Source organism: Megalops cyprinoides, chromosome 12 (assembly GCF_013368585.1).
Source record: "Megalops cyprinoides isolate fMegCyp1 chromosome 12, fMegCyp1.pri, whole genome shotgun sequence".
NCBI lineage: Eukaryota > Metazoa > Chordata > Actinopteri > Elopiformes > Megalopidae > Megalops > Megalops cyprinoides.
In genome coordinates, this window is record NC_050594.1 from 2,783,828 (window position 1) to 2,810,711 (window position 26,884).

The 26,884-nt window shown below is 42.1% G+C and overlaps 2 protein-coding genes and 2 non-coding genes across 7 annotated transcripts; 2 read left to right on the plus strand and 2 right to left on the minus strand.

Annotated features, from left to right (window-relative positions):
• The first annotated feature begins 1,163 nt into the window (after positions 1-1,163).
• On the plus strand, positions 1,164-5,733 carry LOC118787347 (thioredoxin-like protein AAED1, chloroplastic). Of its 4 annotated transcripts, XM_036542876.1 has the most exons (9): positions 1,164-1,510; positions 2,030-2,123; positions 2,420-2,473; positions 2,692-2,737; positions 3,476-3,603; positions 3,941-4,055; positions 4,499-4,621; positions 4,735-4,872; positions 5,298-5,733. In XM_036542876.1, exons 1-9 carry the CDS (start codon positions 1,198-1,200, stop codon positions 5,430-5,432), a joined length of 1,146 nt encoding a protein of 381 aa, XP_036398769.1. In that variant the 5' UTR covers positions 1,164-1,197; the 3' UTR covers positions 5,433-5,733. The 4 variants fall into 4 exon arrangements, with proteins under 4 accessions (XP_036398769.1, XP_036398770.1, XP_036398771.1 ...); XM_036542877.1 differs by lacking the exon at positions 2,420-2,473; XM_036542878.1 differs by lacking the exon at positions 1,164-1,510 and having other exon boundaries at positions 2,106-2,123; positions 2,420-2,469.
• A 4,885-nt stretch (positions 5,734-10,618) lies between these two features.
• Positions 10,619-25,118, plus strand: LOC118787049 (solute carrier family 22 member 3-like). The gene is made up of 11 exons (XM_036542455.1): positions 10,619-11,250; positions 15,382-15,485; positions 15,864-16,018; positions 16,484-16,652; positions 17,765-17,882; positions 18,196-18,308; positions 20,354-20,568; positions 21,451-21,559; positions 22,099-22,211; positions 22,686-22,785; positions 24,546-25,118. The coding sequence occupies exons 1-11, from the start codon at positions 10,852-10,854 to the stop codon at positions 24,601-24,603; spliced, it is 1,653 nt and encodes a 550-aa protein (XP_036398348.1). The 5' UTR covers positions 10,619-10,851; the 3' UTR covers positions 24,604-25,118.
• trnat-agu lies at positions 14,101-14,174 on the minus strand. The gene has a single exon. It is a non-coding gene; the product is annotated as a tRNA-Thr (tRNA).
• On the minus strand, positions 15,171-15,244 carry trnat-agu. Its single transcript has one exon. It is a non-coding gene; the product is annotated as a tRNA-Thr (tRNA).
• Positions 25,119-26,884: the final 1,766 nt, after the last annotated feature.

Sequence of the window (26,884 nt, forward strand, 5' to 3'; positions counted from 1 at the left end):
CTGAGGGACCGACAGAGGAGCGATGCTTGCATTGGACAAGCACTACTGACGTCAAGGTCAAAGGTCAGCATCGCAGGAGCAACAAGAAACACGTATTTCAACTGAAAGCAAGCGTTGTTGAAATTACAATGTGATATTATTTTTCTCTAACTGCAATATACAATCATTGCGTTTGACGCAATGTCTCAAGGTCGTTTTGATTGTTCAGATGCAGATGAGTTAACTGGCTTGGCTGCACGTGGCGTCCAGTTAGCTAGCTAGGTAGCCACCTACATTGCCTACTGTAGCTGCTTTAAAAAACGTTAAGCATATAGCCATGAGTAGCTATGCATTCCCACTAACTCCAAAATATGAAAAAAATTCAGCTTTTAGTTTTCTTTGCTCATTATTACTTGTGATAAGTCATGTATGTCTGTGATTTTACTTCCAGATGTTGAGTAGCCTACCCCTCTCTCTCGCATGTCCTATATCCTGACGTAGACAGGATAAGTGTCCCAGGGAGATTAATGAAACAAAAAATAAAGACGATTGGCAGGATTTATTGGGTTATTCATTTCCATTTTGAATTGCGCTTCCGTGGTTCGTGCTTGCCTACTGGACAGTGGCAGGTATCGGGTATCTTTCTAACTGATATGCCAAAGGAACATGGAAAATTGCAGCTCCTCCTGGCAGGTGCGACTACTGCAGTTATTAGTAAGTGTCTGACACATGAACTTATGTATATACACTTACCAAAGGAGGGTCTTTCGTATGTCGTACGGTGGTTGACCTTATACCCAATTTGACCCAATACCCAACTTATACCCAATTTGCCCGTCACCCAATTCACTCAGTTTGTGTATGTACGTTCAATTACCGGGTGTTTCACAAAGATAAACTACAACATCAAATGATTTCTATGACAAAAAAAAAAAAAAACAAAAAGACCACATTTTGTCATGTACAAATCATACATGACGAAGAAATCCGTAGAAAAAGACAAAGCTGCTCTGAGGACAAAGCACCGTACACATTTGCAAAGCAGCTGTTTCTGCTGCCATCACATAGGCCCAATCTTTACACATAAATTCTAGAGCAAAGTTACTCGAAAAAAGGAAACGTATCATTCCTCTGGGATAGCGACTCTTTATGTGTGGAAATACGGTTAAATCTGTTAGCTACGACATATATACCACATGTTTGAGTGCTCTTTTGTAAATGTTTTATTATTTACATAATAACTATTTTGTATATTTCAGTAATGCGGCATATTTGTATAATGAAATCGGTTTTTATCACAGATCGCGAATTACCGTTAAAAATCATTGTTCAGCGACGCTAGGTGCACTAGGTGGTGCGTCATTTACGGCTTCGACGACGCATACTTCACCATTGCTGAATATGTCTTCAAAGCACGAAATGGCTGGTGAATTTGAGACGCTGCAGATGAAGAGTATCACCAAGGCATTGGAGAAGTTTGTTACGTTTGGAAAATATCTATTACAGAATGCCAAAAAAGAAAGCAGAGATGGTACGAGTGCATGTTGTGATTATTGTGACTGATATCTTCAGAACTGTGTCCTGCGACTAACCGAAGTTACAGTGCGACATGTGAGGCCAAAGACTTTAATATTTCATTTAAAATAACTACCGGTGTAGTACAAGTTGTTCGGATTCGTCTGATATTTATAGAGTTTAACTCCGAATTCTGGTAATTAGACCTACTGAAGCCAACTACCTCTAAAAATAGGCGATTCAGTAACTTCTGCTAAATGAGCCACTAAGTCAGCCGAAGAAACAGCACTGTAATCAAAGATAAACACCTGAATATTAGTCCTAATGTGCATGTTTTATCGAGCAATAAAAGTAAACACGTGTGCAAGCCAAAAATAAGTTTGTGTGATAATCGGTACAATGAAATACTGCTTTTCAAATCGTCAAAGAATATAGCAGCACTACTACTAGTACGAATACATGTATACATGCATAATACAACGTTTACGCCTATCTGTCATATCGCTTCCTTTTACATACAGTTTCTGTTTTATAGTTTCTCTGCAGGATTTTGTTGCGCAGAAAATTAGCCTTGAAAGAGACAGTTCACTGTTGGGACTGGTCGCAGCCGCGGCCGAGCTGTATAGGGGGTAAGTGCGTGCTTCATTCAAGATACCAAGAAAGTATGAGAAGCCGTTTAGGCCAAAATTGAGTGCTTCACTTGCACATACATATATACCGGTACTATACATGTAAGTAGTGTATATGCTTGACAGTATGCATGTATGTGCAATTGAAGTATTCAGTTTTGGCCTAAACCGCTTCTCATAAGAAAGCATTTAAGTGTGGGATTATATATATCGTCTTGACACATAAAGGTGGGTGGGTTGTTGTGGGGGCAAAGGTGGATTTGAGCTCAGTTTTTTAACCTGTACCTTCTCACTAGCTTATCTGTAACGAAGAAGAGGGAGGCTGAGAAGGTGTGGAAGGATTCCTGTCAGTAAGAAGAAATACCGTTTTATCAAGCATGCGCATGCATTTCTGTGTCCATAAACCACCTATGTTTTTATGATCTTCATATTTTAAAACACTGAAACAACGCCGTGTAGCCTACTCCTCAGATCAGACTTCAGAAACTATGAACAGGTGAATGGTAAATTGGCATTGTTTGTTGATTTGACGTTCTGTCATAAACTAAGAGCGCGCTTTCCTCACCAGCTGCCCTGAAGTGCAGGGTCTCGTGGACGAGCTCCTGCAGCTGCAGGTAAGGAGTCCCAGCTACACGCACGCGCTGATTACAGTCAGTCTTATGAAAATGTAAACGTAAGCCATGCAAAATGTTAAACTGTGTAGCAGTACGAAAATCTTTTTTTCATAGATGTAAAAGGCAGATAGTCTCAGAATAATGTCATTATGGAAAAAAAATGTATGATCAACAGTGTATGTGAACAGTTGCTGGTATGAAATGTCAGGAACTGACACATGTTGAGATGTGTGTGTAACACATTTGAAAATGTTGTCCTCATATTAAGGAGCTGTGTGGCACAGCAAATAGCAAAGACACCAGTGTACAACAGACACTAGTCTATAGCAGAGCACTTACCCACAATCTATCCTTTTAATGCTGTGTTAAAAGCAGAGTAGCACTTTGAAAGTATTTCACTGGATAACGAATAGAAAACATCCCTGATCAGGGCTGACATTAACTACAAGGCTACTGAACCACAAGGCACATCATTATTTAATTTAGTTCAATAATATTTATTATTTAATAATCATATCAAACAATAGATGTTATTGTTTAATATAATTATCATTTTTATTAAAATATATTTCATTTCATTATAATGATTACATCACTGTTATTACCTGTGCATTTCTGCTTGCTTTGGGGGAAATTGTGTGTCCACCTCTTCTAGCAGTCTTTCCTCTCTGAGTCCTTCATTCCACTGATTGCCACACGCTCTCTGGCGCCCCCTGATGGGTCTGTCTCTGTGTGCAGACAGAGTGGGATGCCTTCCTGGAGTGTCTAGATGCTGAGCTGCAGATGAGTGACCGAACCCTCAGTCACGAGCCACGAGCAGGACGTCTGTCCACAGAGACCACCCTGACAGATGCCAGGACAGGGGAGTGAGTGAAAGCAATCAGAAGGGTGGTTCTGAGGGAAGGGAACCTATGGAAAGTGTCTGTTTGGACATACCACACATTCCTGAGTCAGTCCAATAATAGCCTTAGATTTAGCGCATTCTTGATGCGTCCATCTGAGCACTTTCCCTGGGACTTATTTTCAGATACTTTTTATTCAGAAAACTGAAATGTTATATAACCTGTTCAACTTATCTGTACAGTAGAAGTTGTACAGATAGTGCTGTTACTATATCAGAATGGTGCAAAGACGGTGTGCAGCAATGAACACTGCTGCTTGTGTATGTATGCATGTATATCTGTGTGTGGGTGGGTGGTGTAGGCCAGTCACCTTGGCGAAGTACTTGGGAAGAGGTGAGCACGTTCTCCTGGTCCTCATCAGACAGTTTGCCTGCCTCCTCTGTCGCATTCACCTGAGTGATCTGGAAGCCAATCAGGTGAGGCCAGTGTTTGAAGTGGTCTCTCCTCAGTGCCTCATGTGTTGTCATTTTGCGTCCTTGTTATGTCACTCTCTACATCACTTCAGGTTTCTGTGTACACTCGCAGCACACACAGTAGTGCAGTCATCAGTCTGCCTCCGTAAGACATTTTGTGCTATTGCTAAAGTTCACGTCTTCCTCTTCTTAGCCAAATTTTAGCAATCGTGTAGAAGACAGGGTAGAAGGGAGGCAGAGAGGGAGAGAGATTATCACAGCTGTAGAGCTGTGCTGTACTGTAGCTTAGCAAAAGTGCAGATTTTTATCATTATTCAGCAGAGAGAACAAGCATGCTGTTAAACCCTTTTGAAAGAGATGCTCCCAGGCCACATGGGTGCGTGTGTTTTTATGCAATGGGAGAGCCCTCAATAGAAGGACATATTGATGAGCTGTCTGTGTCACAGGATCTCCTGGATGCCCAGTCTGTGCGCGTGGTGGTGGTGTCGTTCGGCTGTCAGGAGGGGGCTCGTTACTGGCTGGAGGAAACGGCCTGCAGATATGACATGCTGCTGGACCCGCAGAGGAAGGTGAGTTTCTGTGAGCCCGTCTCAGTTTATTCTATGTGGAGCCCCAGGCAATGTTTTTTTGCAGTGACTTGTCACGAGTCCAATGCATTTTGTTTTGTGTGTGCGCGTCACAGATTTACAGGGCGTTCGGCCTCGGAGCATCACTTACAAAAGTGTTGAGGTTTAACAACATGCTTCTCTATGCTGAATACATCCTGTCGAACTATGAGTTTCCTCGGGCCGCACCATCCATTGAGGACGACATGTATCAGGTAACCCTGCCAGGCTGTTAACCAATGGAGATACTTTGCCCGTGTCAGCTGATCCTGGATCAGAATCAGTAGTTTACCTTGTGTTGTTTGGTTTAGGATTGGGCCTTGGCAAGCCTGACTGTTGACAAGGGCAGACCGTAGCCTGTACTACTGAGGCGGTTTTTAAATTGGAGTATTTCGGGCTCCCTATGGTCTGTTTGATTTTTGGTTTGCTGTAGAGGATGGGTGTTAAACATTAACCAGAAGGCCATGTGTGTTTTACTGTTTCTTCATGCCAATTCTGCTGATTTTTGGGTTCCAATTCATTTTATAAACTGTGTTACACAATTTTAATTTCACAGCATACAGGTCAAAAATAGAGTAATTAATAAAAAAACACTCCCCCACATCCAGTATTTTACGCTGTTTTTCTTGATTGATTTCAGCTGGGCGGTGATATCGTTCTGGGTGAAACTGGGAAAGTGATATTCTCCCACTGCTGTATGAGTCCGGTGGACAGGCCTGCAGTATCGGAGATACTGGCTGCCATTACTAAGGAAAAGCCTCAGGTTTCACCCTGACTCCTATGAGCACCGGACAGGTCCTGACACTCTAACCCCGTATGGATTCAGTGGAATTCCACCGGATCTTTTCCATGATTCACAAAACCATTCATATAATTCTTTCAAAATGTGCTGCTACAGGCCATTGTGACAACTGTATTGTCACAAAACAGTTTTCAGAGTACATTTTCGCAAAAACCACACAAAACACAAAGTCGGTTGGACAACAGCTGAAAAAATTACTCCATGATCCCAGGAAAAGGCATTGAAGAGAAGGTCCTGGAAAACAGGAGGAGAACATAAACAGAGGAATACAGACGACAGCTTGTGAAACTAAATATATTCAATAAACATATTTCTCTTACTGTGTGTGGCATCTCAAGTTTGTTGAAAAAAAAGATGTTTTATCTTTTTGTAAGCACAAACCCCTTAAGAGAAATGAACTTCAGAAGAGTCTGACAGTTGACTAACTTTGAAGAGATGTCAAATCAAGGTTGGTATTAAATGACCAGTTAAACCATGTGAATCGGCCTGAGAGTGCTGTAGGTCCCCGGGGCTCAGCCTGGGAAGTGTTGCTGTAGGCAGCCGACGCAGCCGTCCTGTTCATTCAGAACTCTGTCAGGCAGTGCAGGATTGGGAAACAAAACTCAGGCCTTTTCTGCAAGCCAAAATCTCGAAGTATCCTGTGACCAGTCTCGCTGGTTGGAGAGGCATTCCCATGTGGTGTACTGTTTGTTCTGGGGGTGGGACATCAGAGGAACCATCAGTCACAAACATCTCATGATCAAGAGTTGCAGGTCAGCCTCCTGCTAGAGCACAAGGATGGTACTGTGTGCATCTCCAGCAATCAGAAGACCTCCTGCATCATGTGTGCCAGCACCTTCTACTTCCCAAGAAGGGACATGAGGACAGAGCCAGTGCGACCTTTGAACTGTGGTTTTACACCCCCCCCACTGTTGGTATTTCATAATACTGTACAATGTCGGTTATATTTACTGGTGACTTAGGAACTGCAGTCACCACGGAGTAGTACATTTATATTAAAGCACAAGTGCTAGAATTATGGTAAGAGGTGGAACAGGAATTCAGAACATACCATCCGTCCAAACAATATAAGGGGCAGTCTTCATGATGTTATTTAAGGCAATCTATAGGATATGAATCCATCTTAGTATGATAAACCCAATGTGAACAGATCAATGTTAATTTCCTTCCATGCTGGGTGGAGTGTTGCTGTTGTACCCTCGGCCGTGACACCAAATTTGAAGTGCTTTAGCAAACGGTCACAGAGTAAATGGATAAAGGGTAAAATGTAAATCATTTAACGTAACTCACCCCTGGTTATATTATAAATGAGAATATGAAAATGAGAAATATACGAGAAAATGGTTAAAGGAGCTGGCAGGGAAAGGCAGTTGGTCATTCACAGAAGTTTCCAGGTGAAGAAATGAAGATACATGTATATATGCAGTTCGGGAAAAACAATCATATATAAAACATCACAGCTGCTTTACATAGGCTACCGTGACACAAATGTATGAAATAACCTCAAGGCTGAGGTAAGTACATTTCATATTCAAATAAGTGTCCATATCCATAGGAGAACAGTACTGTCATTACAGGAAGTCATAAAATATGATGCAAGGACCCGCAATGGTGGCAGTGAAACACATCATCACAGAGAATGTCATCACAGAGAAGCACTATTGGTATTCATGGGTCTCTGCAGCTGGACCTCCCAGTCTTGTTTTGATGACAAAGGTTCATTTTTGTTTGCCACAGTTGCGGGTAGAGGATTTATTTTAGTTTCTTAGTGGGTTAAAGTGGTTCTCTGAGTAAAACCTCTACAGTGCGCTGTTTGTCCAGCTGTGTCTTCTGTGGTGCAAACAGTCAGGGCTCAGTGCTGATATGGACTGGTAAGTCAGTGTGATAGTCTGCAAACCTTACTGAAAAGCTGTACTACCATGGATTCTTTGTAAGGTTTGGTATGCACTGGAAAGAATTGTGTTGCTGAGGTGACAGAGTCTTTGGTACGATCTGTGGTCTGTCTGAATTTCCCTCTGAAATAACCATACCCTGTGGGTTAGACTGATGCTACCTGAAACACATACACAAAGTGACCCCTTTTTGGACAGTGTGAACTGCACCACCTTGTCAAAAATTAGCATTGAGCCAGATGGCTTTGGGTTAAACATATTTGGAATGGACAAATTAGGAATGGGCAATGCTTAGCTGGAACATCCACAACCCCCCACATGACAAATCTGGGCCTGAACTGTAGAGGCTGGACTTTGTGCTGGACAGCTCAGTGACCTGAGATCTGCCCCATCGGACACTAACCATTTTGTGTGTCCCTAAATGACGCACAGTGTGGGCATGAGCCTGCAGTACAGACTACGACAGGTAGACCGTGATTGGTGGCAGTATGGAGTGTTGGTTTGTAGTATACTTGGCTTTTGTCAGAGTGCACAAGTTCATTTGTGGTAGGGCTTGAATAGTGTTATGCTCACACTCACTGGTCTGGGAGTGTTGTGAACCTGGTCTGACACTGTTGCTCGTTTAATTTGAATGGCTTATTGTGATGCAAGTTGCTCTGGAGAAGAGTGTCTGCTAAATACATGTAATCTAATGTAATGTGATGTAATGGTTACCTGACTGCAGTTGGATTCAGAGGTCTGTAGATTCAAATCTGAGGGTCCTTGTTGGTGTACATTGCTTCACCTGAGGTGCATTTAAGTAAATAATCCATCTGGGAATTAAGTGGTAATTTAAGAACGTCATGGATGAAAGAAGTCAAGACAGCAAGAGTTTATGATCATCAGAGACAACAGAGTGAGAGAATTTAACATCTTTAACACCAAAGGATCAAATCCACCAATGATAGTGACACTGCTCATTCACAAAGGCAGGTCTATCAGTGTAACTCTTCATCATGGCAAGGGCCCATTGTGAACCCTCTGACAGTCAACAAAGCTTTTCAGTAAGCCATGGTGGATGTCCAAGCAGTGTGATGTCAGCACGCCTGTGTTTCTCTCTGGCTTGCTGCAGTATTTAACCTTGAAAGGCTGTGGTTCAATGACATTCGGACATTGCAGCCCCACCTTTGGGAAGTGCATGTAAATGAACACAACCTCCTAAGCAAGGAGCTATGGAGGGGTATCCATCTATGGTTGAAAGAGACCAGGTCCAATGGAAGCAACCTTTTTGTCACCAGTCCAGCAGTTTTCTGCTTCCCATGTCTAATTGGCCCGGGAGATTGTACACTTTGTCAAACGCCTGCCGGCTGAAGCATCATTGCCACTTTGAGGTTTAATTGGACTTTTGAGCCCTGAGAAACGGCTAAGGGCATTCTGAGAGGAAACGGACCTTTTTGTCTTTGGGGGAACACTGTTCCCCTGTGCGCAGAAATAGCCCCTCGCCTCTCGAGAGCTCTTTGGGGAGTCCGATGCAGTATCCCTGAAGCAGAGGCCCCCTCTTTCCAGGCTGGAAGCCATCGAGATTTTCAGCGGAGCAGAATCGTGCCATTGTTCTGGCTCAATGGAAGACCCGCAGTGGAAAGGTTTCTCTGGGACAGCTGATGACCTCATTACCATCCGCTGCCTTGGTGCTCACAGCTTCTGGGTGGATTACACTACCTGCTATCAGACTATAGGCTACTTAACATGTAAATCAGATTGCTCTCATAGTTTTACAATTTGGAAAAATAATGCATTCAGAGTAAATATAGTTGTGTAAAATAGAACTCAGTAGAACCCAACAGAACTGAGACTGCTGTTACAGTGGGCATCTGATTCAATCCATTCTCTGCCAGTCTACATTTTTCCCATTGTGGTCATATCACCAGGGGTGTGTTCCAGGGGTGTAGAAAGGAGTAAACAAAACGAATATATACAAATATAATGGTGTAGTTGTTTAATGATTTATTTTTTTAATGCTTAAAAAAAATGTAATGTATTGATATATTAATATATTTACATTGGCTCCACTAGTTCGTTCTGAAGCCAGCTATTAAATTTTGTCATTGTTTCCGTTTTATGTTTATATTTAATGTAAGAAGTTCACAATAAAGCACCCAGCATAAACGTATATAAATATTAAATTATACACAATCCCATTTTTCCAATGAAGGGCAAATAAATTACCTAACACAGCAATTCAGCTGGTCATGAGTTTAATAATATGGGAGGAATCACATGTCATATCTCTGAGGAAAAACAGCAGTACTTATCAGGGAACTTGAAATGAATGAGCTGGAAATTCAAAACCAATATCAAGATCCAATTGAATGCGTGTATTTCTTGGCATTTGGAAAGTAAACTACTGATTATATTCCAGAGAATAGCTCCAGGTGTATATCAGCCATTGCGTTCATCTTGAAGGCAAAAAAACTTACACATCAAGATTTTTCTATGCTACCTAGAGGGACCTTTCAGAAAGTTGGGTGCCCAAAATCACACTGTGAAGTGTTTTTTTTTTATTTCATAGACTTATGTTTACTGAGTTATTGACTGACTGACATTATTCATTAGCTACAAACTAAGCATTTAACACAGGAGGTATAAAGGGCATAAGTTAACCGCTCATGTTAAGTTGCGGAAACTCCAGCCCTTTCTTATCAAAATTACTAAATGTCATTGAGGATTCACATGAGTTGTCTGTGGGGAATACAACCAGTTCTTTATTAGTAAATGGGTTTATCCAAGGGAACTTGAATAGATTACATTTGACATTGATTAATACGGCTAAATATCTCAAAAAAAGTCATTAAACTAATGTACCTTGCTTATACAGTGCCCCCTCTGGAATTAAAAACTTATATAAATATAAACATGTAAAATATATAAAAATATATAAAACATGTATTAAATATATTTAAACCAATTAATAGCAGTTTTAATGTATGATGTATGATTTTGTTTAATGTATGTGTATGTTTTATTTAATGTTTAATGTGTGCATTAATTAAGGTCAGTCACTGTTCATACCTTATCATACATATCTACTAATTACTCCCATGGTGATCCAGACAATATGAGAACTCACTTGTACAAGAAGGTAATTACATGTGCTGTGTCTGTTCTGTGGTTATAATGGGTTAAGGCGGCTTTGCTTCTGCCGCATATCAGATAACGCTATCAAACTCTGGCTCTGCCGCCCGCTTGATAGTTTTGTTCCTGTGTGTAAAAGTCCTCAGTGTTCTGCAGAGCGCGGCTGCACCAGTCATGCCTCTTGCTTTTTTTATCTTTTCACCGTGAGCGAAGGTCCTTCACAGTGGGATCGGGAGCGTGCGTCGGTGTGTGACCCTCCGTGCCTGCGCGCGCACACACTCCGAGCCCCGTCGCCGAGACACAAACACCCTAGCGACCTGCTGGCGCTGCTGCTGCTCCTCCTGCTCGCTCACAGAGACGAACGTCGCCGAACCCCCGGCAGGGGCGCCATGCCGTCCTTCGACGAGCTCCTGGTCGCTGTGGGGGAGTTCGGACCTTACCAGAAATTGGTCTGCTTCCTGGGCTGCATCCCGGGGATTCTCTTCGCTTTCACCTTCGTGGGGGTCGTGTTCCTGGGAAACACCCCGAAGCACTGGTGCCAGGCCCCCGGAGCGGAGCTGATCCAGGATCAGTGTGGCTGGTCAGAGGAGCAGCTGAGGGAGCTCACTGTGCCCCGGTCGGAGCAGGGCTCCTTCAGCAGCTGCCAGCGCTACCATGTGGACTGGAACAGTTCTGAGATCAGCTGTGGAGACCCTGCAGGCTGGCGTCCTGCAGCCAACTCCACACCGCTGGCTTCCTGTGATGCCGGCTGGGTGTTTGAGCGGTCCCACTCCACAATTGTCACCGAGGTAGGGTCCAAAAGGCACTGGAAGGGTGGTGAGTGGTGAGGGGGTGAGTGATAGGGGGATGCATAATCTCACAGGAGTGTCATTTGCTGAACATTACATTTGTTGATCAAGAATTTGTGGCAAAGTAATACATTAGCTAATGTGTTTGTGAATGATGTCTGCACAATGAGTTGAGGTACTATTGACAATGAGTTATTTGAGTTTTTGCACATTTTCTTGCATGTCTGAGAGAATGTCTATGTTAATTCAGTCCTTTTTCCAAGAGTGAAATATGCACCCACACAAGTGTGTCCTCATGTACAAGATTCCCCCAAATTTGAACTTTGTGTTACTGACTGGCACTAAGTGAAATTCAGTACAGACAAGACTCTAGACAATGTAATTTCTGTTCCTAAAACCATAAATATTGAAAAAAGATCATTGATACACATCTAAAAAAAATGAGGTGTGAATTAAAATCTTTTCCAATTCACCATCCATACAGTAACACCCAACAAAGTTCCTGTTGCAAAGCAGAGCAAGCTATAACAGATGGCATGAAGGCAACCTTTGCCGTACTTTTCTGCTCATTCCAATTTGTACAGTGACGGTTGTTCTAGAGGGGCATCTGCTACACACACAAAACAATAGATGGAATTATAAAAACCTGGGATGTCCTTCCTTGCACTCTTTCAGTAGAACTAGCAGAGTACAAGGCAGCAATTCTTATGTTAGTGCATGAACTGTATATTACCCAGAAGGCACAAGAAATCTGGGCTTTCTCTGAACATGCATTGTTGAGCTGCCAAACAACAGCAAAATATCATGCAAAACAGCTGAATGACTTATCACAGCCTGGAGTAACAGCGCAGCAAGAATATAATATAATGGGGCATATAATGGGATATAATTTAGACCTTGTTTAAACTGTAGTAGCATCCTTAACCTTTGTGTTCGTCTAGATTAGAAAAATACATGCACTGAATAAATGAACAACAAACAACTGTGTGGGTCTCCATGAAGCCTAACAGCAATCAGGGATTTTTTTTTAAACGTTTATTAAAGATTGTTTATCTTTCTACAAAAGCTTTCTACAAAAAGGCCCTTGAGCGCTGCTGGGGGGAAGTGCTGCGTTCAGCAACAGAATTTCAGTGAATTCAGGAAATTACGTCGCTATGTCCACACTGCTGCCAAAAGGTTGGGCTCACCAGTTGTGATTTCATGTTCTCCAGCTGCATCCCACAGTTATGCTCCAGCATGAAGCAAGAGGTTTATGTTCTGTAAACAAAAACGGGGCCCTTATGCAAAGCCTCCAAATGCAGTCTTTACAGCAAGAGTTATTATTTAATTATTAACTACTTTAAGAATTAAAACAGCTCGCTGGAAGAGGGTTTTTAATGCACGACCCTGCTTCCTGTCACTGAGTCTCTGTAACGCACTCATCGGTGAGGTCAGCTATCTCTGTTGCTTGTTTGTGTCCTTCCTCCAGCCAGTATGATGTGTACAGCTGGTGCTACAGCTGACCGTACACAACAGTTTCAGCTTGGCTCACTGGACCTCCCAAGTTCTAATCTTGAAGGTTTTCACAGCTGCAAACCCAATAAGGTTCTGCCGTAACATATATGTCGATTTATGTCATGTGACCTCTGTTATGAGGTACCAGGGATTTTTACCAGCCTTCACAAGACTGCTTTAAGTGCACAGATTAATCTTTACATTTGATTTTGTGAGGAAGTAGTCATCCTTTCAAAAAATGTTACATTTTTCTCCAACAGCTAGGCTTTAAAAGCACCTCAGTGAATTAAAAGAAAATGCTTTTTCCACAGAAAATGAGGGTAAACAAATGCTAAACTAAACTCCAGAATAAAAACAGAGCAGGTAAGGAGAAGGCATGGAAACTCCTCAAGATAGTGAGGGAGACCGGGAGACTCTCAGAACCCAGGTTACAGGTCAGTGGACTTTGTTCACATTCCTGAGATTTTCATCCGTTTTTATTGCAGATTTGACCGTTGGGGCAGCAGAACAGAAGGGGAAATCTGATTTTTCCTCTCTGTCCTTTTTAGAAATGAATGCGATATTGAACCATAAAGGTTTTGAAAATGTTTTTTTTAAGGAGTAAATCCAAACAAAGGGGGCAGTCTTGATTATATTAATAGTTGTTGGCTGAATTTTCATCACAAACAGCTGCTGTGTGCGTTCTGTGAGCTGTTTGCTGTCAGAGTGTTGCACTGTAGTTCTGTGGAAACCTTTCAGGACTGGCCCTGTACCACAAACAGGCCATTCAATAATAACAACACTCCTGCAGCTCCAACATTTGATACTTTCAATTTTACAAATGGGACGTGCGCTGTTTCGTCAGAATGAGGATGTCGCCATCAGGTCAACAAAGCTCTGATTTCAGATCAGCACAGCTTTATCAGTCCCCCCCCTACAGGTGCTCCCCAAGGCTTTGCTACCGTATCTCAGCAGTGCTGCTCACACTGCACGTGGGTGACTGCCAGAGCACTGATCCTGAGTCAGTACTGGCCAGAGATACCAATGACTGCAGGAATATGGATCTGCAAATGCTTTTTTATAGGTATTCAGATACAGCTGCAGTTATTGTTGATATATCCAGTTAAGGAGAGGCCCTGAAGAGTTCAGGATGCAGTGGATCTTGATGTTCATTAGAGGATGTTTTGGGCTGAAATACCAACCAAACAAAAGATCTTGTAGGTTTGTTTAGACAAACTTACAATATTATCCATTTATACAGCTGGATATTTACTGAGGCAATTATGGGTACGGCAGCAGTGCCCCAGGGAATTGAACCAGCAACCTTTCAGTTTCAAGTCCTGCTCCTTATCACTATGGTGCCCTGCCGTCCCCAAAAGGCACCACTGGGATTCGAACCCAGGATCTCCTGTTTACTAGACAGGCGCTTTAACCATCTAAGCCATGGCGCCACATATGGTCTGTGTTGTTTGGGTACAGACATTGACCCCAATCTCTTTTCCAGGTCAGACTATAACAGGATGCCGTCTAACTTATCTTTTTACAGATATTTCATTCTCACTCTGAGCACAGTGGATAAGTTAATTTCTCTGTGCAGTGTGCAAATCAGAACATGCAATAAAAGAGCAGGGCAGTCTCAGGGAAATTTCTGCTGAAAGGTGGGAAGAAATAGCTTCTGATCTCACACACACGCCTTGAAATATATACCAAAATGGCAAAATGGCCAAAACTTACATATTTTAAATATATTGGTTAAGCTAAAAAAAAAAATGTATATTCACAAATGGCGGCAGTGTAGCATAGTGGTAAGGAGCAGGGTCATGACCAAAAGATGGCTCGGTCAGTTCCTCATTGGGGCACTACTGCTGTACCCTTGGGGAAGGTACTGAATCCACAATTGCCTCAGTAAATATCCAGCTGTATAAATGGATAACATGTAAAAACTGTAGCCTACATAAGTCACTCTGGATAAGAGTGTCTGCTAAAATGACAATGATGCCATTTATTTTTGTAGGTTTGTTTAGACAAGCACAGTCCACCCTAGAGAAACTAAAAGTCAGTGCCCTAAAAAAAAGTCAGTGACCAAATTATTGAGCAAATTCAGGGGTAGGATTACATTATTGTCATTTAGCAAACACCCCCAGCATCTGTGAAATCAATCCATAATAAAACAGCAAAAAAAAGGAGATGCTGATTAGGCAGAAACCCAAATCACCCCAGATCAGCTACATTACATTAGTAACATTTAGCAGATTTTATCCAGGGCAACTTACATTGGTTATAGTTCTTATGTTATCCATTTATACAGCTGGATATTTACTGAGGCAATTGTGGGTTAAGTACCTTGCCCAAGGGTATGGCAGCAGTGCCCCAGTGGGCAATCAAACCAGCAACATTTCAGTTACAAGTGCTTCTCCTTACCACTATGCTACACTACCATGCCCAAAAGGCACCGCTGGGATTCAAACCCAGGATCTCCTGTTTACTAGACAGGCGCTTTAACCATCTAAGCCACGGCGCCACATGTATAAAGTCTGTAGCCAATATAAGTTGCTCTTGATGAGAGCGTCTGCTAAAATGACAATAATGATTTTTTTTTTTCCGTATGGGGTATCTGCACACAGTCCCTGATTGCAGCTCTGTACTTCTCTGCTGCAGTTTGAGCTGGTGTGTGAGGATGAGTGGAAAGCAGACCTAAATCAGGCCCTTCTGAATGCTGGCTTCCTATTGGGCGCCGTAGTGATAGGATACGCAGCAGACAAGTATGTGATTTATTACTTCTAATGTTTTTATAAAAAGTACAATGTTTTATAGGACGTGTTTAATTTACATCCTGTAGAGGAAAGCTTACCTGTGTGCAGAATGTGATGCTTCTTGCTTCTGAAAAAGGAATAGAAAACGTGTAAAAGATAATTCTGTCTATTGAGAAATATTGGCACAAATTGGCTTTTGGCTTAAATCTGATATAGTAGCCAAAAAGCCAGTAGGAATCCTTGTCTTATATTACAGCCATTATCACAAATGTCAGAAAACCAGGAAGTCAGTGTTCTTTTACATGGCCATATTATACCATCAGCTGCAGCTCAAGCCTACCAAAATCTGTGTTGCTTGATTTCGCCCCCCCTCCCCTTTTTTTTTAGGTATGGACGAAAACTCTGCTTCCTTATTTCCATATTTGGACTTGGCGTCTCTGGCGTAGGAATGATATTTTCTCCCAATTACATAGTCCTGCTGGTGTTCCGCATTATCCAAGGAGTTTTTGGGAAGGGAGCATGGATGTCTATCTATGTGTTGGGTAAGACCCAGGAATGCTGGGTAAATCCTGTTTATCACACAATAAGCAGAGTAGAGGCAACAGCAAATCAATAATGTCATGCTTTCTGGAGTGCAGTTGCAATAAATATTTTCCTTTTGAAAAACACCTTCGCTAATGTTGGTTAATGCACATGCTAACACTGAGCAGTTTTTGTCCAATCATTATACTAATATAATGTATGCTAATGACAATGAGTATGCTAATGATAGCTGTTACTGTGAGTAATTACAGTGAGTAATTAAAAACTCATTCAACATTAATGATTGTCTCAATGGCTAAGCCTGCCAGTGTTTGTTCAGAAAACACACAAATGGCTGTGAATGATTGACTTGGCTTGACTTTTTGAACCTTTGTTGAGTGGATAATGCAGGCAGGAATAGAGCATCGGCTGGGTGAGTGACTAACGCTGTTCTTTGCCACATGTTTTCTCCCTGTTCCTCCCAGTGACTGAGATCGTCACCTCCGACCACAGGAGGCTGGTGGGGATAGTGACCCAGATCTTTTTCACTTTGGGAGTCATCATTCTGCCTGGAATCGCTTACTTCATCCCAGCATGGAAGGACCTGCAGCTCACCTTGACCGTACCCTGCTTCCTGCTGATGGTGTATTATTGGTAGGCACGTTTATCGCGACTATGCTTCTCACCTCACCGCTCTGTTCGGTCTAACCACAGTGCGTTTATCCTTAACTCTGAGCGACAAATTTTGCACAAAAATACAAACCCAAAAACACACAGGATGTGACAAGGAGCAGAGTGAACCCAAACGCAGAGAGAACCCAAACGCAGACAGAAGCCAAACGCAGAGTGAACCCAAACGCAGAGAGAACCCAAACGCAGAGAGAACCCAAACGCAGAGAGAACCCAAACGCAGACAGAACCCAAACGCAGACAGAACCCAAATGCAGTGAGAACCCAAACGCAGAGAGAACCCAAACGCAGTGAGAACCCAAATGCAGACAGAACCCAAATGCAGTGAGAACCCAAACGCAGTGAGAACCCAAACGCAGAGAGAACCCAAACGCAGACAGAACCCAAACGCAGAGAGAACCCAAACGCAGACAGAAGCCAAACGCAGAGAGAACCCAAACGCAGTGAGAACCCAAACGCAGAGAGAACCCAAACCCAGTGAGAACCCAAACGCAGTCAGAACCCAAACCCAGTGAGAACCCAAACGCAGAGAGAACCCAAACCCAGTGAGAACCCAAACGCAGTCAGAACCCAAACGCAGAGAGAATCCAAACACTGAGAGAACCCAAACCCAGTGAGAACCCAAATGCGGAGTGAACCTGAGACACAAGAGGTTTGATTCAAAGAAGACAGAGTTACTTTTACTGGAGATTTGCAAGATCCAAAATACACTTGGGCAAGAGAGTACATACATACACACACACATACACACACACACACAAGATTGCTCGCTTGCTCACATGCACACTCATACATGTGGCATTTCAAGACTCAGCAAAGACATGAATGATTGGCAGAGGGTACAGGCAAAAACAGTTACCAGTCAACACAGGCAAAGGACATTAACTAAATGAGACACAGAGAACACAGGAAGTTATGTGGCCATCTGCTGGCCAACCCAGGAAGCTGCAGCTACATTCCTGACATGGATAATGGTTAGCCATCTTGTTGGGGTGTATTCCAAACTGAAAATTGACGATTGAACAGTGAAAAACAGATTCATGTTTGATGACTCACGGCTGTGTTTTATTCTCAAGGACCATTCCGGAATCACCGCGATGGCTGTTCACCATGGGGAGAACGGAGGAAGCCCTGAGGATCACAGCAGACATGGCCAGACGGAACGGAAAAACCCTCCCACCAGAATACACTGAGGTTGCTGCAATTACTCATTTATTTTTGAGGAGTTTCACCTCTACTTAACGCACCTCCTATGCCCTTACTCCAACAAACAAACAGGTGTTAATTTGTTCTACTTTTTATAAAACACACATTCAAAATTTGTCACTCATCTAAATTATCAGAAAAATTCCCTGTATGATATAAAAAAACATTTGCTTTCACATTTGTGCCACATTTACTTAAATTTGTTACTGAAAGCACAAGCTGGCTTAAATACAGGCCTCAGTGTTGATACTACAGTGCATCACATGTGCATTATGAACTTATTATGAACTTATTATTTCAGATGGAAATTTTAGAGCCTGGCTCAGAGGTTGCTGAAGCCTATAACCCATCTCCGCTGGACGTTTTCAAAACCCCAGAGATGAGAAAGTACACCCTGATCCTGATGTATTCATGGTAAGTCTCTTCCAGTGTCTGGCTGCTCAGCACTGAAATCATTAGTTCTAGTTTTATGTTAGTGTTGTTTGTTAGTTATAGAAATATGACCAGAGCTATGTAATGGTAACCCACAACTAACTCATAAGTTCCATGGGGCAACTTCTGGTACGCTCAGCCCACAGGTGATTGACAGATTGGAGGCAAAAAAATAAGGCTGGAGAAGGCAGCAGAATGAAGCATGTGTGGATTAATTTGTAGAGGTCTGTAAATGACTATTTTAGGAACTGTCAAAGTCATTGTCACCTGGACTATGATTAATAACTAGTTCACAAAGCTCTATGCTAACATTCAAAGGCAGCTGAAAACTTTGCAGTTTAACTGGAAAAAAGTTTTTCAAAAATAGACATTGGGGAGACTATCAGAGATAATGTATGATTAAAGAGTAGTCAATGATTAATATTTGCCCAGTTCATTGGGTTAACAGTCACCTGGCCTCAGCAAACATTTCAGGCCATTTCGGGTTTGGGTTCCGTGACCCTGGGTGAGTTCAGAATACGACAGTGCTGCTGGGAGGTGAAGTCCAGAGCAGGAATAAGAGTGCTTAGTAACTGCTTACACTTACACACTGGACTTCATCTCCCGTGGATGCCTGTTTGCCCTCTGAACTCACCCCAGGATTCTATATGTTTGCCAATAAATCAATCAATAGATCAAAGTTTTCCTAGAAGAACTCTTTTTCGAAGGAATGTTCATAGTTGTTGTAACGTGTCAATAATCAATGAATGAATTAGCTGACATTGAATTTGAAATTAATAAAGTATTTAATTTATTAGCAGACTAGAGGGCTAAACAGCTCATTATCCATGTGGAAATGCAGCGTTGAAATGGAAACTTCATAAGAAGGGGACGCCAGGATTGAGTTTAGAAAGCCCTGGTATTGTTGGTTATGATGCACGTTCAGTACTAAACAATAACCTACATTATTTTAAATAGTCACATTAATAGGTCAGAATATTACCTTTATAAAATAATATGATCATCGTAGTCCAGATCAATACACAGGCATGAATTCAGCATACAGCTCTGTATATCTCCCAGGAATTTTATGAACTTATGAACTGTAACTGACTGGTGAAGTTGCGCTGTCACCAAAAATCTCTTTCTCTTTTTGTGAGTGTGGCGCACCCTTGTGGAAATCACTGGTAAGTACTGGTAAGTACAGACTTCATACTCATTTCTCAGGACTAGGTTAATGTTTGTTACATTAACAGGCCAGTCCACTGGAAAGAACATCAAATAGTTAGAAAGTACAGAGATGAAAACAGACCATTCGGCCCTTCTCATCTGAACATGAATTTGTCAGGGCACAAACCACAAATCCTGGCACATTCTTCCATGCTTTAATAATTACCTGTGTAAAAATATGTCAGTGGGGGTCCCAGCAGTGTGAAATATTAATTTGAGCTCATCTGTCACCTGTGCCCTCTAGTTTTGTTGATAGACCTTATTGTAACCATAGCGTCTGCAGGATGCAGGCTTCGACATAATAACCCTGCTGTGGATGACCCAGAGAGTGGATGTGGGATCCAATCCCAGTTTCTGTGGTCTGCAGCATGAGGATAGAACTCTAGTGCAGCACAAAGGCCATTACCGTGATGGCTCAATCAGCACTGCAAAGAAGAGGGCCAATGGTATGCAGCTGGAATTGCATAATGCACCTGGGTATTGAACCAACAACCATGTGGAGTAAACTCACACCCAGAGATATAGGGCCATTTCCTGTTAACTGGCAGTCTGTGTTACTAGACATCCTTCTTACCCTTACACAGGTGATGATTCCTGCTCAGTTTGATTTCTTTTTAATTTATTTTTTCATCTCTCATAATACTTCCGTTACAGTAATTCATCTTTTGCTCTGCTATGTAGTGGATTATATCAGCGTTATGTAATAAATAACTGTACATTTGGTTGTGCTTTGATATGGCTGCAAAATCTGGCAAGGCAGCAGGAAATGATGCTTTGCATGGAGTATGAAGGCGCCCTCCTTTCTGCCGTTGACTCAGGTTCACGAGCTCGGTGGTGTATCAGGGCATGGTCATGCGGCTCGGCATTGTGCAGGGGAACCTGTACCTGGAGTTCTTCATCTCAGCTGTGGTGGAGCTGCCCTCCGCCCTGATCTTCTACCTCACGGTGGACCGGCTGGGCCGCAGAATCCCCTTCTTCCTGTCCAACATCGTGGGAGGGCTGTCCTGCCTGGCGACCGCTTTCATACCTAATGGTGAGGGTCTTTTTTTCTGTGCAGCATTTCAGTAGAGAGAAGTATAGAATTAAGTACAGGTACCTCATTTTCCTCCATGCAGTAGCTATTTTTAATGGTGCATTTAACTGTAAAAGCTGAATTTGAATTCCATTGGCTGCAGGCACAAACGGCTGGCGGGGTTCTGCTATTTTGCCGTTGAGCAGAGTGCATAACCTGAACGGCTACTGTAGGAACCAGGACTACTACCCAAATGCATAATATGTTAATTGATATTTTCCCTAGATAAGGATACTGGCTAAATGAAAGAAAAAAAAGCAATGGTAAATACAATAATAGTTTTCATAACCTCAACCTGTAACCTCACTGAGTTGCTTACTAATACAGCCTGACTGTCTGTCACATAATATAAATCACACCTTTTGTGAGTTCCCCCTGAATAACGTAAAATCATTCCTGCTATGTCCAACCCAACATTCCCTTGGGTTTACCTTAGTCAAATAAGAGCCCTAACCGCCATTACTGGTTGCAGCAAAAAATTAGGAATGAAAGGAATGGTTGAGCCCATTACTTGACAGTGCTGTTTTGGAGATAGTTTTCCTGTGTCTACAGGTCATTACAAATCACATTGCAATGCTGCTATCAATATTTTATATCTATAAAAATAAATGGGTGTACAGTTTGTCACATGGATTTTAACATAAGCTGTGGCCTTGAATAATTGGATTTTCAGCGCATTTTGCTGAATTGCTTTTCTGGTGCTTTTGTTCTAAACTCGGGGTGTTTACGCTAATGGAGTTTGATCTATTGCATGGGAAAGGGTGTGGCTCTGTAATACCAAGAATTTCAACGTGCTCTCATCTCTAAATTGGAGTATGACGTTTGTCCTGTTATTCACCTCAGATATCCTCTGGCTGAAGACTACCATCGCTGTCATCGGAAGACTGGCGGTGACCCTGGGATATGAGATTGTGTACCTGATCAGCACTGAGGTTTATCCCACTGCTTTACGGTAAAGACCAGGGCTCTTCCATTGATGTCTCACAGGAAATCCACAGAGAGGGAGACTGACAGAGGCATTACAGACATGAAAATGTGTTTCACCAACTGATTTCCAGATGCTTTCAATAACCCTCTGGTTATGTTGCCTGCATAGTCAAGATTATTGTGTTAAAAGTCGCCTACGTCTGTTTTGTGAGAAAAGCTTCTTGACAGAAGTGTTTGGTTATAAAGAATCAGCTATAAATCTGTCAGGATTAATTCCTCAGGCTATTCACTGGAACACATTTGCTTACATTTGTTGTTTTTACAAGGATAACGGCTATGTAATTTAGCTTAAAATGCTGATGTTTATGATATATATAGATGTACATGAAGACTACAGTTAATACTGCAGAAACCTGCATTGCCGATGGTTGACTTGTAAGGAATGGTTACTGTCAGTGTCTGTGATGTCATCTCCCAGATTATGACCAATAGACACTGGTCTGTGGTGTCATTTTCATAGTGCTGTGAGAATGAAAGTGTTTTATGTACTGGCTTCTGTGTCAGGAACATTGGAGTCTCCATCACATCAGCGTTCAGTGATGTGGGAGGGATTGTGGCCCCCTTCTTCCTGTTCAGATTGGTGAGCGTGTGGACAGAGCTCCCAATGGTGCTCTATGGTGAGTATCTTGGCAAGTTCTCATGGGCAAGTATGTGAAAAACAATCAGGTTCACCAGAAAATATCTCATTGTACTCACAAATAATATCTGTTCTTGGTCTGAGTGCTTTAAGTCATGCAGGTTTCATGCTGTGCAGGTGATTTTCTTTTTCAAATTAAAAACTTGGAAATACATTATTGTTCTTTTAATTTAGGCTTCTTCCTCTTGTTCTTTAAATTTTGCTCCTTAACATAATCCTTAATCTAAATGTTATCTGAACCCAAAACCCAAACCCATACCCGAACTCAACCCTAAATGAATTTATGGGGAGTATGGGGAGGAGAGCACTCTAGTGGACTCTATCATTTATGAGCTGGTCTGTTTCTGCTGTCCAGAGCCAACACCAATCTGAGGGCTAGACTGAAGAAAAAGATTTTAACTGTGTGTATGTGTTTTTTTACAAGTGCAATTCTGTGTCCATTGTACCTCTGTAGGGATCATGTCTCTGATGTATGGAGCCCTGGTCCTTCTGCTGCCGGAGACGAAAGGCATCGACCTGCCTGAGACCATGGACGACGTTGTGGCTCTGGGGAGGTGAGTGTTCAGGGTGATGAAAAACAGCAGTCTCCTGGATCTCATTCATATAGATGACAGTTGTTACCAATTTTGTCAATTAAGTGTAATCAATGTATGGGCAAGGTGTACAATACATTATAGCTGCTTATCAGACACGCTTATCCAGAGTGATTTTCACAGCTTACAACTATTATACCTAATCCATTTATGCAGCAGCATATTTACTGAGGCAATTCAGGTTAAGTGGCTTCCCAGGGGCACAACACCAGTGGCTCAGCTGGGAAATGAGCCAGCTCTATGAGTTGTAAGTCCCTGTTCTTAGGCACTCTGCCAGGATTTCAGTAAGTTTTCACATTTTCACATATTACTGTCAATCCATGAAAGAAGAGACAGTAAACTAGCTGTGATTAAATGTAACCACAAAATTTTGAACGCTGGACTTTCACTAAAGTGCACACATGACTTTCTCATGACACCTGTACTTTATTTTATTTGTTTGTTTCACATGCCCTGGCTGCGAACATCTTGCCTTTTTCTTACACTATGCTACTTTTTATATCTCAGTGGAGGTTACTGATTACTGTACTCATTTTCCACTGCTGATGTTTCCCATCCTTCTAACAAAGAAATACTGTTCTGTTTACACGTTCCTGGTGAACATTTTAATGTACTGCCTCATATTCTGCAATACTAAAGAATAAGACCGAAATCGGATACACGCTAGTATCAACAGACATAAACACCAGTCAGTCTATGATTGTGCATTTAATTTGTGGTTGTGATGAATTGAGCCGACTGACATATGATAGTGGGATAATTGATTAACTAGTGTCGTAAAAATGAGGTTATACTGCCCTCTTGGTGCTGGAGGACTGAAATACATGCAAGAAAACGCGTGGAGAAAAACCCCTGGCCTGAGTTATGTCTACAGCTGCTGGTGAATCCTGTGATGTTATTTATGTTTTAACTGTTACTCTCTTGATCCTCCTTCAACTAAACCACCATTGCAGCAGTGTGGTGTTGTGGTAAGGAGTGGGGCTGGTAACCAAAAGGTTGCTGGTTCAATTTGATGCTGGGGCCCTTGCACACTTACAGCAAAGTCTAGCAGCCGAACAGAACCACACCCTCACAGCCATCGGCTAAACACATGCATTAAAAATATTGAAGCATCCATGCTTTTTAAGGAGTGGCTTTGATACTCTCTCCATGGCAATAAAAGCTGTGATAAGCATGAAACCCCCCTGGCAGTAATACTCTAAGAATGAGACTGCTCTGCAGCACATTTATCGCTATGAGCGGTATGCGACAGTTGATCCATTTACCTGTCGACAACAGTAGCATTTTCCAAATCTCCTTCAGCGAAAGTGAATTCTAAAGCATTCCAGCAACCCAAAGCATGAAACATCTGGGACTGTAACCTGTGTAACCCTGTGTTATTTATCTTGATTGACATGACAACTATGCACAGAATTGCTGTACAGAGTTGTACAGCGTGGCGGCAGTGTAATGGTTAAGGAGCTGGCCTCGTAACTGAAAGGTTGCTGCTTTGATTCCCCACTGGGGCTGTTGTACCCTTGAGCAAGGTACTTAACTCACAGTTGCCTCAGTAAATATCCAGCTATACAAACGGATGACAGGTAAAATGCTGTAACCTCTGTAAAACGCTCTGGATAAGAGAGTCTGCTAAATGCCAATAATGTAATGTAAGTGTTAAGAGAAAAAAGCGTGGCCATACAATTTAAATTTGACACCTGTTCCTCTTTTCTTATAATAATTAGGATTTCCAAAGACAAAGGTAACATCACGTCAAAGCCAGACACAGCTGGAATTGTCTGAGCTAGTATGAGGAATCGCAATGTCAGCGCCACCTAGAGGCAGTGGGGAGTAATCTCAGCATCTGAGAGTGGAGTTCCAGACGCCTTCATCTGAAACTTCTTCAGCTGATTACCCTGCACTACTGTCAGACTCATACACCAGGTCACCACATGAACAGCGCTGCTTTTTTGGTTTTGTTACCTCAACATTTTGATGGCAGTATTTGCATTCAGGCAGCCATTTTATCCGAAGGAACTGTCTGGAAGTTGAAGCAGAACCTCACACAGACATTTATCATGGCCTTCAGCAAAGCAAAGGTTAGATTAATGTGAAACAAGGTGAGGTGGAAGCAAAACAAATTCAGATTAATGAATTGCAGAGCCTGCATCTTACCAAGAAAGTCTGAATACACTGTGCCCCATGGTCTTATCACTGCAGTGTATTGAGGAATGATTTCACTGTTCATGTTAAAGATGACTGTGCCCCTGTTTGATAGCTGATTATTAATAATTACAGTAAATATAAATGTAATTACACATGCACACACACACACACACACACACACACACACACACACACACACACACCACACACATACACACACACAGGTACAAGCACACACGCACGCAGACACACATGCACACGCACACACACACACACACACAAAGCCACAATCTGTGGAGAGATGGAGTTATGAATAATAACCAAGAACTGTCTTTGTTTTCTTTGTTTAGTGAGCTGTATTGATTTTATATCACTTTGCATGATGCAATATTCAGAAGTGGCATAGTCCGCTGCCGTTTGATGTCCTGTCTTGTCATTATTTTAATATGCTGTACACCCAAATAAATGGTGATTTAAAAAAAAAGAAGAATGTAAGGGTACCTGAACTGACAACGGATGGAATTCTGTAAGTAAGGTGGAATAAACTAAACATGCCTTTTCAGTCTTTTTGCATCCACTGTTTAAAATGGTGTTTCTCCTCTTTTCTAACATTGCTAAACCCTCTCTTCCATTCTAAACAACCTGTCTGAGTTTCACAGACACAAAGAACAATGTTAGTAGGCAGATGGGCAATCTAATGTTTAACTACCAGACAGAACATGTGTATCTGTCTGTTCCCTGCCCAGGTTTACCCTGAGGTAGACATAACATACACTGAAATGACACCTGGCAGAGCAGGAGGTTGGGAGAAAGGAGAAGCAAAAGGGACAAAGGGTGAGAAGAAATGGGAGGAAGGAAAAGGAGAGAAAAGAGGAGATGTATGTTTTCGGAAGATCAAGCACCGCACACTCACATGCAGTGATAGCCTCACATGTAGAATAGAACCTGCAAACCTCCAGAGATGGGCACTCATTGCATCAGTACATGCTAAAAATATATAGAGAGAAAATCTTTCAAAGAGTGTATATATTTTATCTCAATCAATATGTTGAAAATATGTACATTTCTGCAGTTTTTCTCTATAGCAGTATATATTTCATTGCTATTAATTGTATTTTCAACATATTTTTTAGCCTGAACAATACATTTCTCAGTATATTAGAGCAAGATACAGTATATTTCATTTCTGTATCGGAGTACATGATGTAGTGTTTAAACGTTTAGAGACAATTTTCTCTGACCCTGTTGCTATGGCTCTGTTCCAAAAGCTTTAGATGTTGCACCGCTGTACAAGAGCCACACAGCAGCTAACTACAAGAGTCTATTTTTCTTTGAAGGCCTCACACAGCATAAAAAGAAAAATTATTGCCACTTCTTCTAAAATGCTGACATTTCTGCTGCTGATTCCAAGTTAACCATTAGTCTTCTGCTTCGGTGATGTAAGCCTGCGTGCATACTTTTCACAAATGACTGCAACTGGCATCACAGCTTTGGTTTCAGTGGAGCAATGGTCAGACGATGGGTAATAAACCGTTGGACTCGGGGAGAACTGAACTCACCAATAAGATTCACAAAGAGGTTGGACGCCCTTTATGACATCACAATAACACTAGGTGGCAGCCATTCAAATGTGCTGCATTACGAAATGCCTGCTTCTGCCCATATCGCTCATTGTCAGAGGACACAATATCCTACACATACCCTGATATGCTGGAAAAAACATGGGAGGGGGTGATGTTCACCCCTCATAGCACATCCATAAAAGTCCTGGTATGCCACGTGCACCATCATGGGGACACCTACGGAGAGACAAGCATGTGACCAACGGTCAAAATTTCAGTACAAATAAATCTACTGTCATGTAAAGATGCACAGTTGTGCCTAACATGAGCGCTGTTCGCACATGCTGCGGAATCAC

Coding starts and splice junctions, on each gene's coding strand:
- LOC118787347 (XM_036542876.1), top strand. CDS start 1,198: ATGTTTTATTATTTACATAATAACTATTTTGTATATTTCAGTAATGCG. Junction 2,738..3,475: donor ACGAGCTCCTGCAGCTGCAG/GTAAGGAGTCCC, acceptor CTCTGTGTGCAG/ACAGAGTGGGATGCCTTCCT. Junction 3,604..3,940: donor ACAGATGCCAGGACAGGGGA/GTGAGTGAAAGC, acceptor TGGGTGGTGTAG/GCCAGTCACCTTGGCGAAGT.
- LOC118787049 (XM_036542455.1), top strand. CDS start 10,852: ATGCCGTCCTTCGACGAGCTCCTGGTCGCTGTGGGGGAGTTCGGACCT. Junction 21,560..22,098: donor GTTTATCCCACTGCTTTACG/GTAAAGACCAGG, acceptor CTTCTGTGTCAG/GAACATTGGAGTCTCCATCA. Junction 22,786..24,545: donor GACGTTGTGGCTCTGGGGAG/GTGAGTGTTCAG, acceptor TATAATAATTAG/GATTTCCAAAGACAAAGGTA.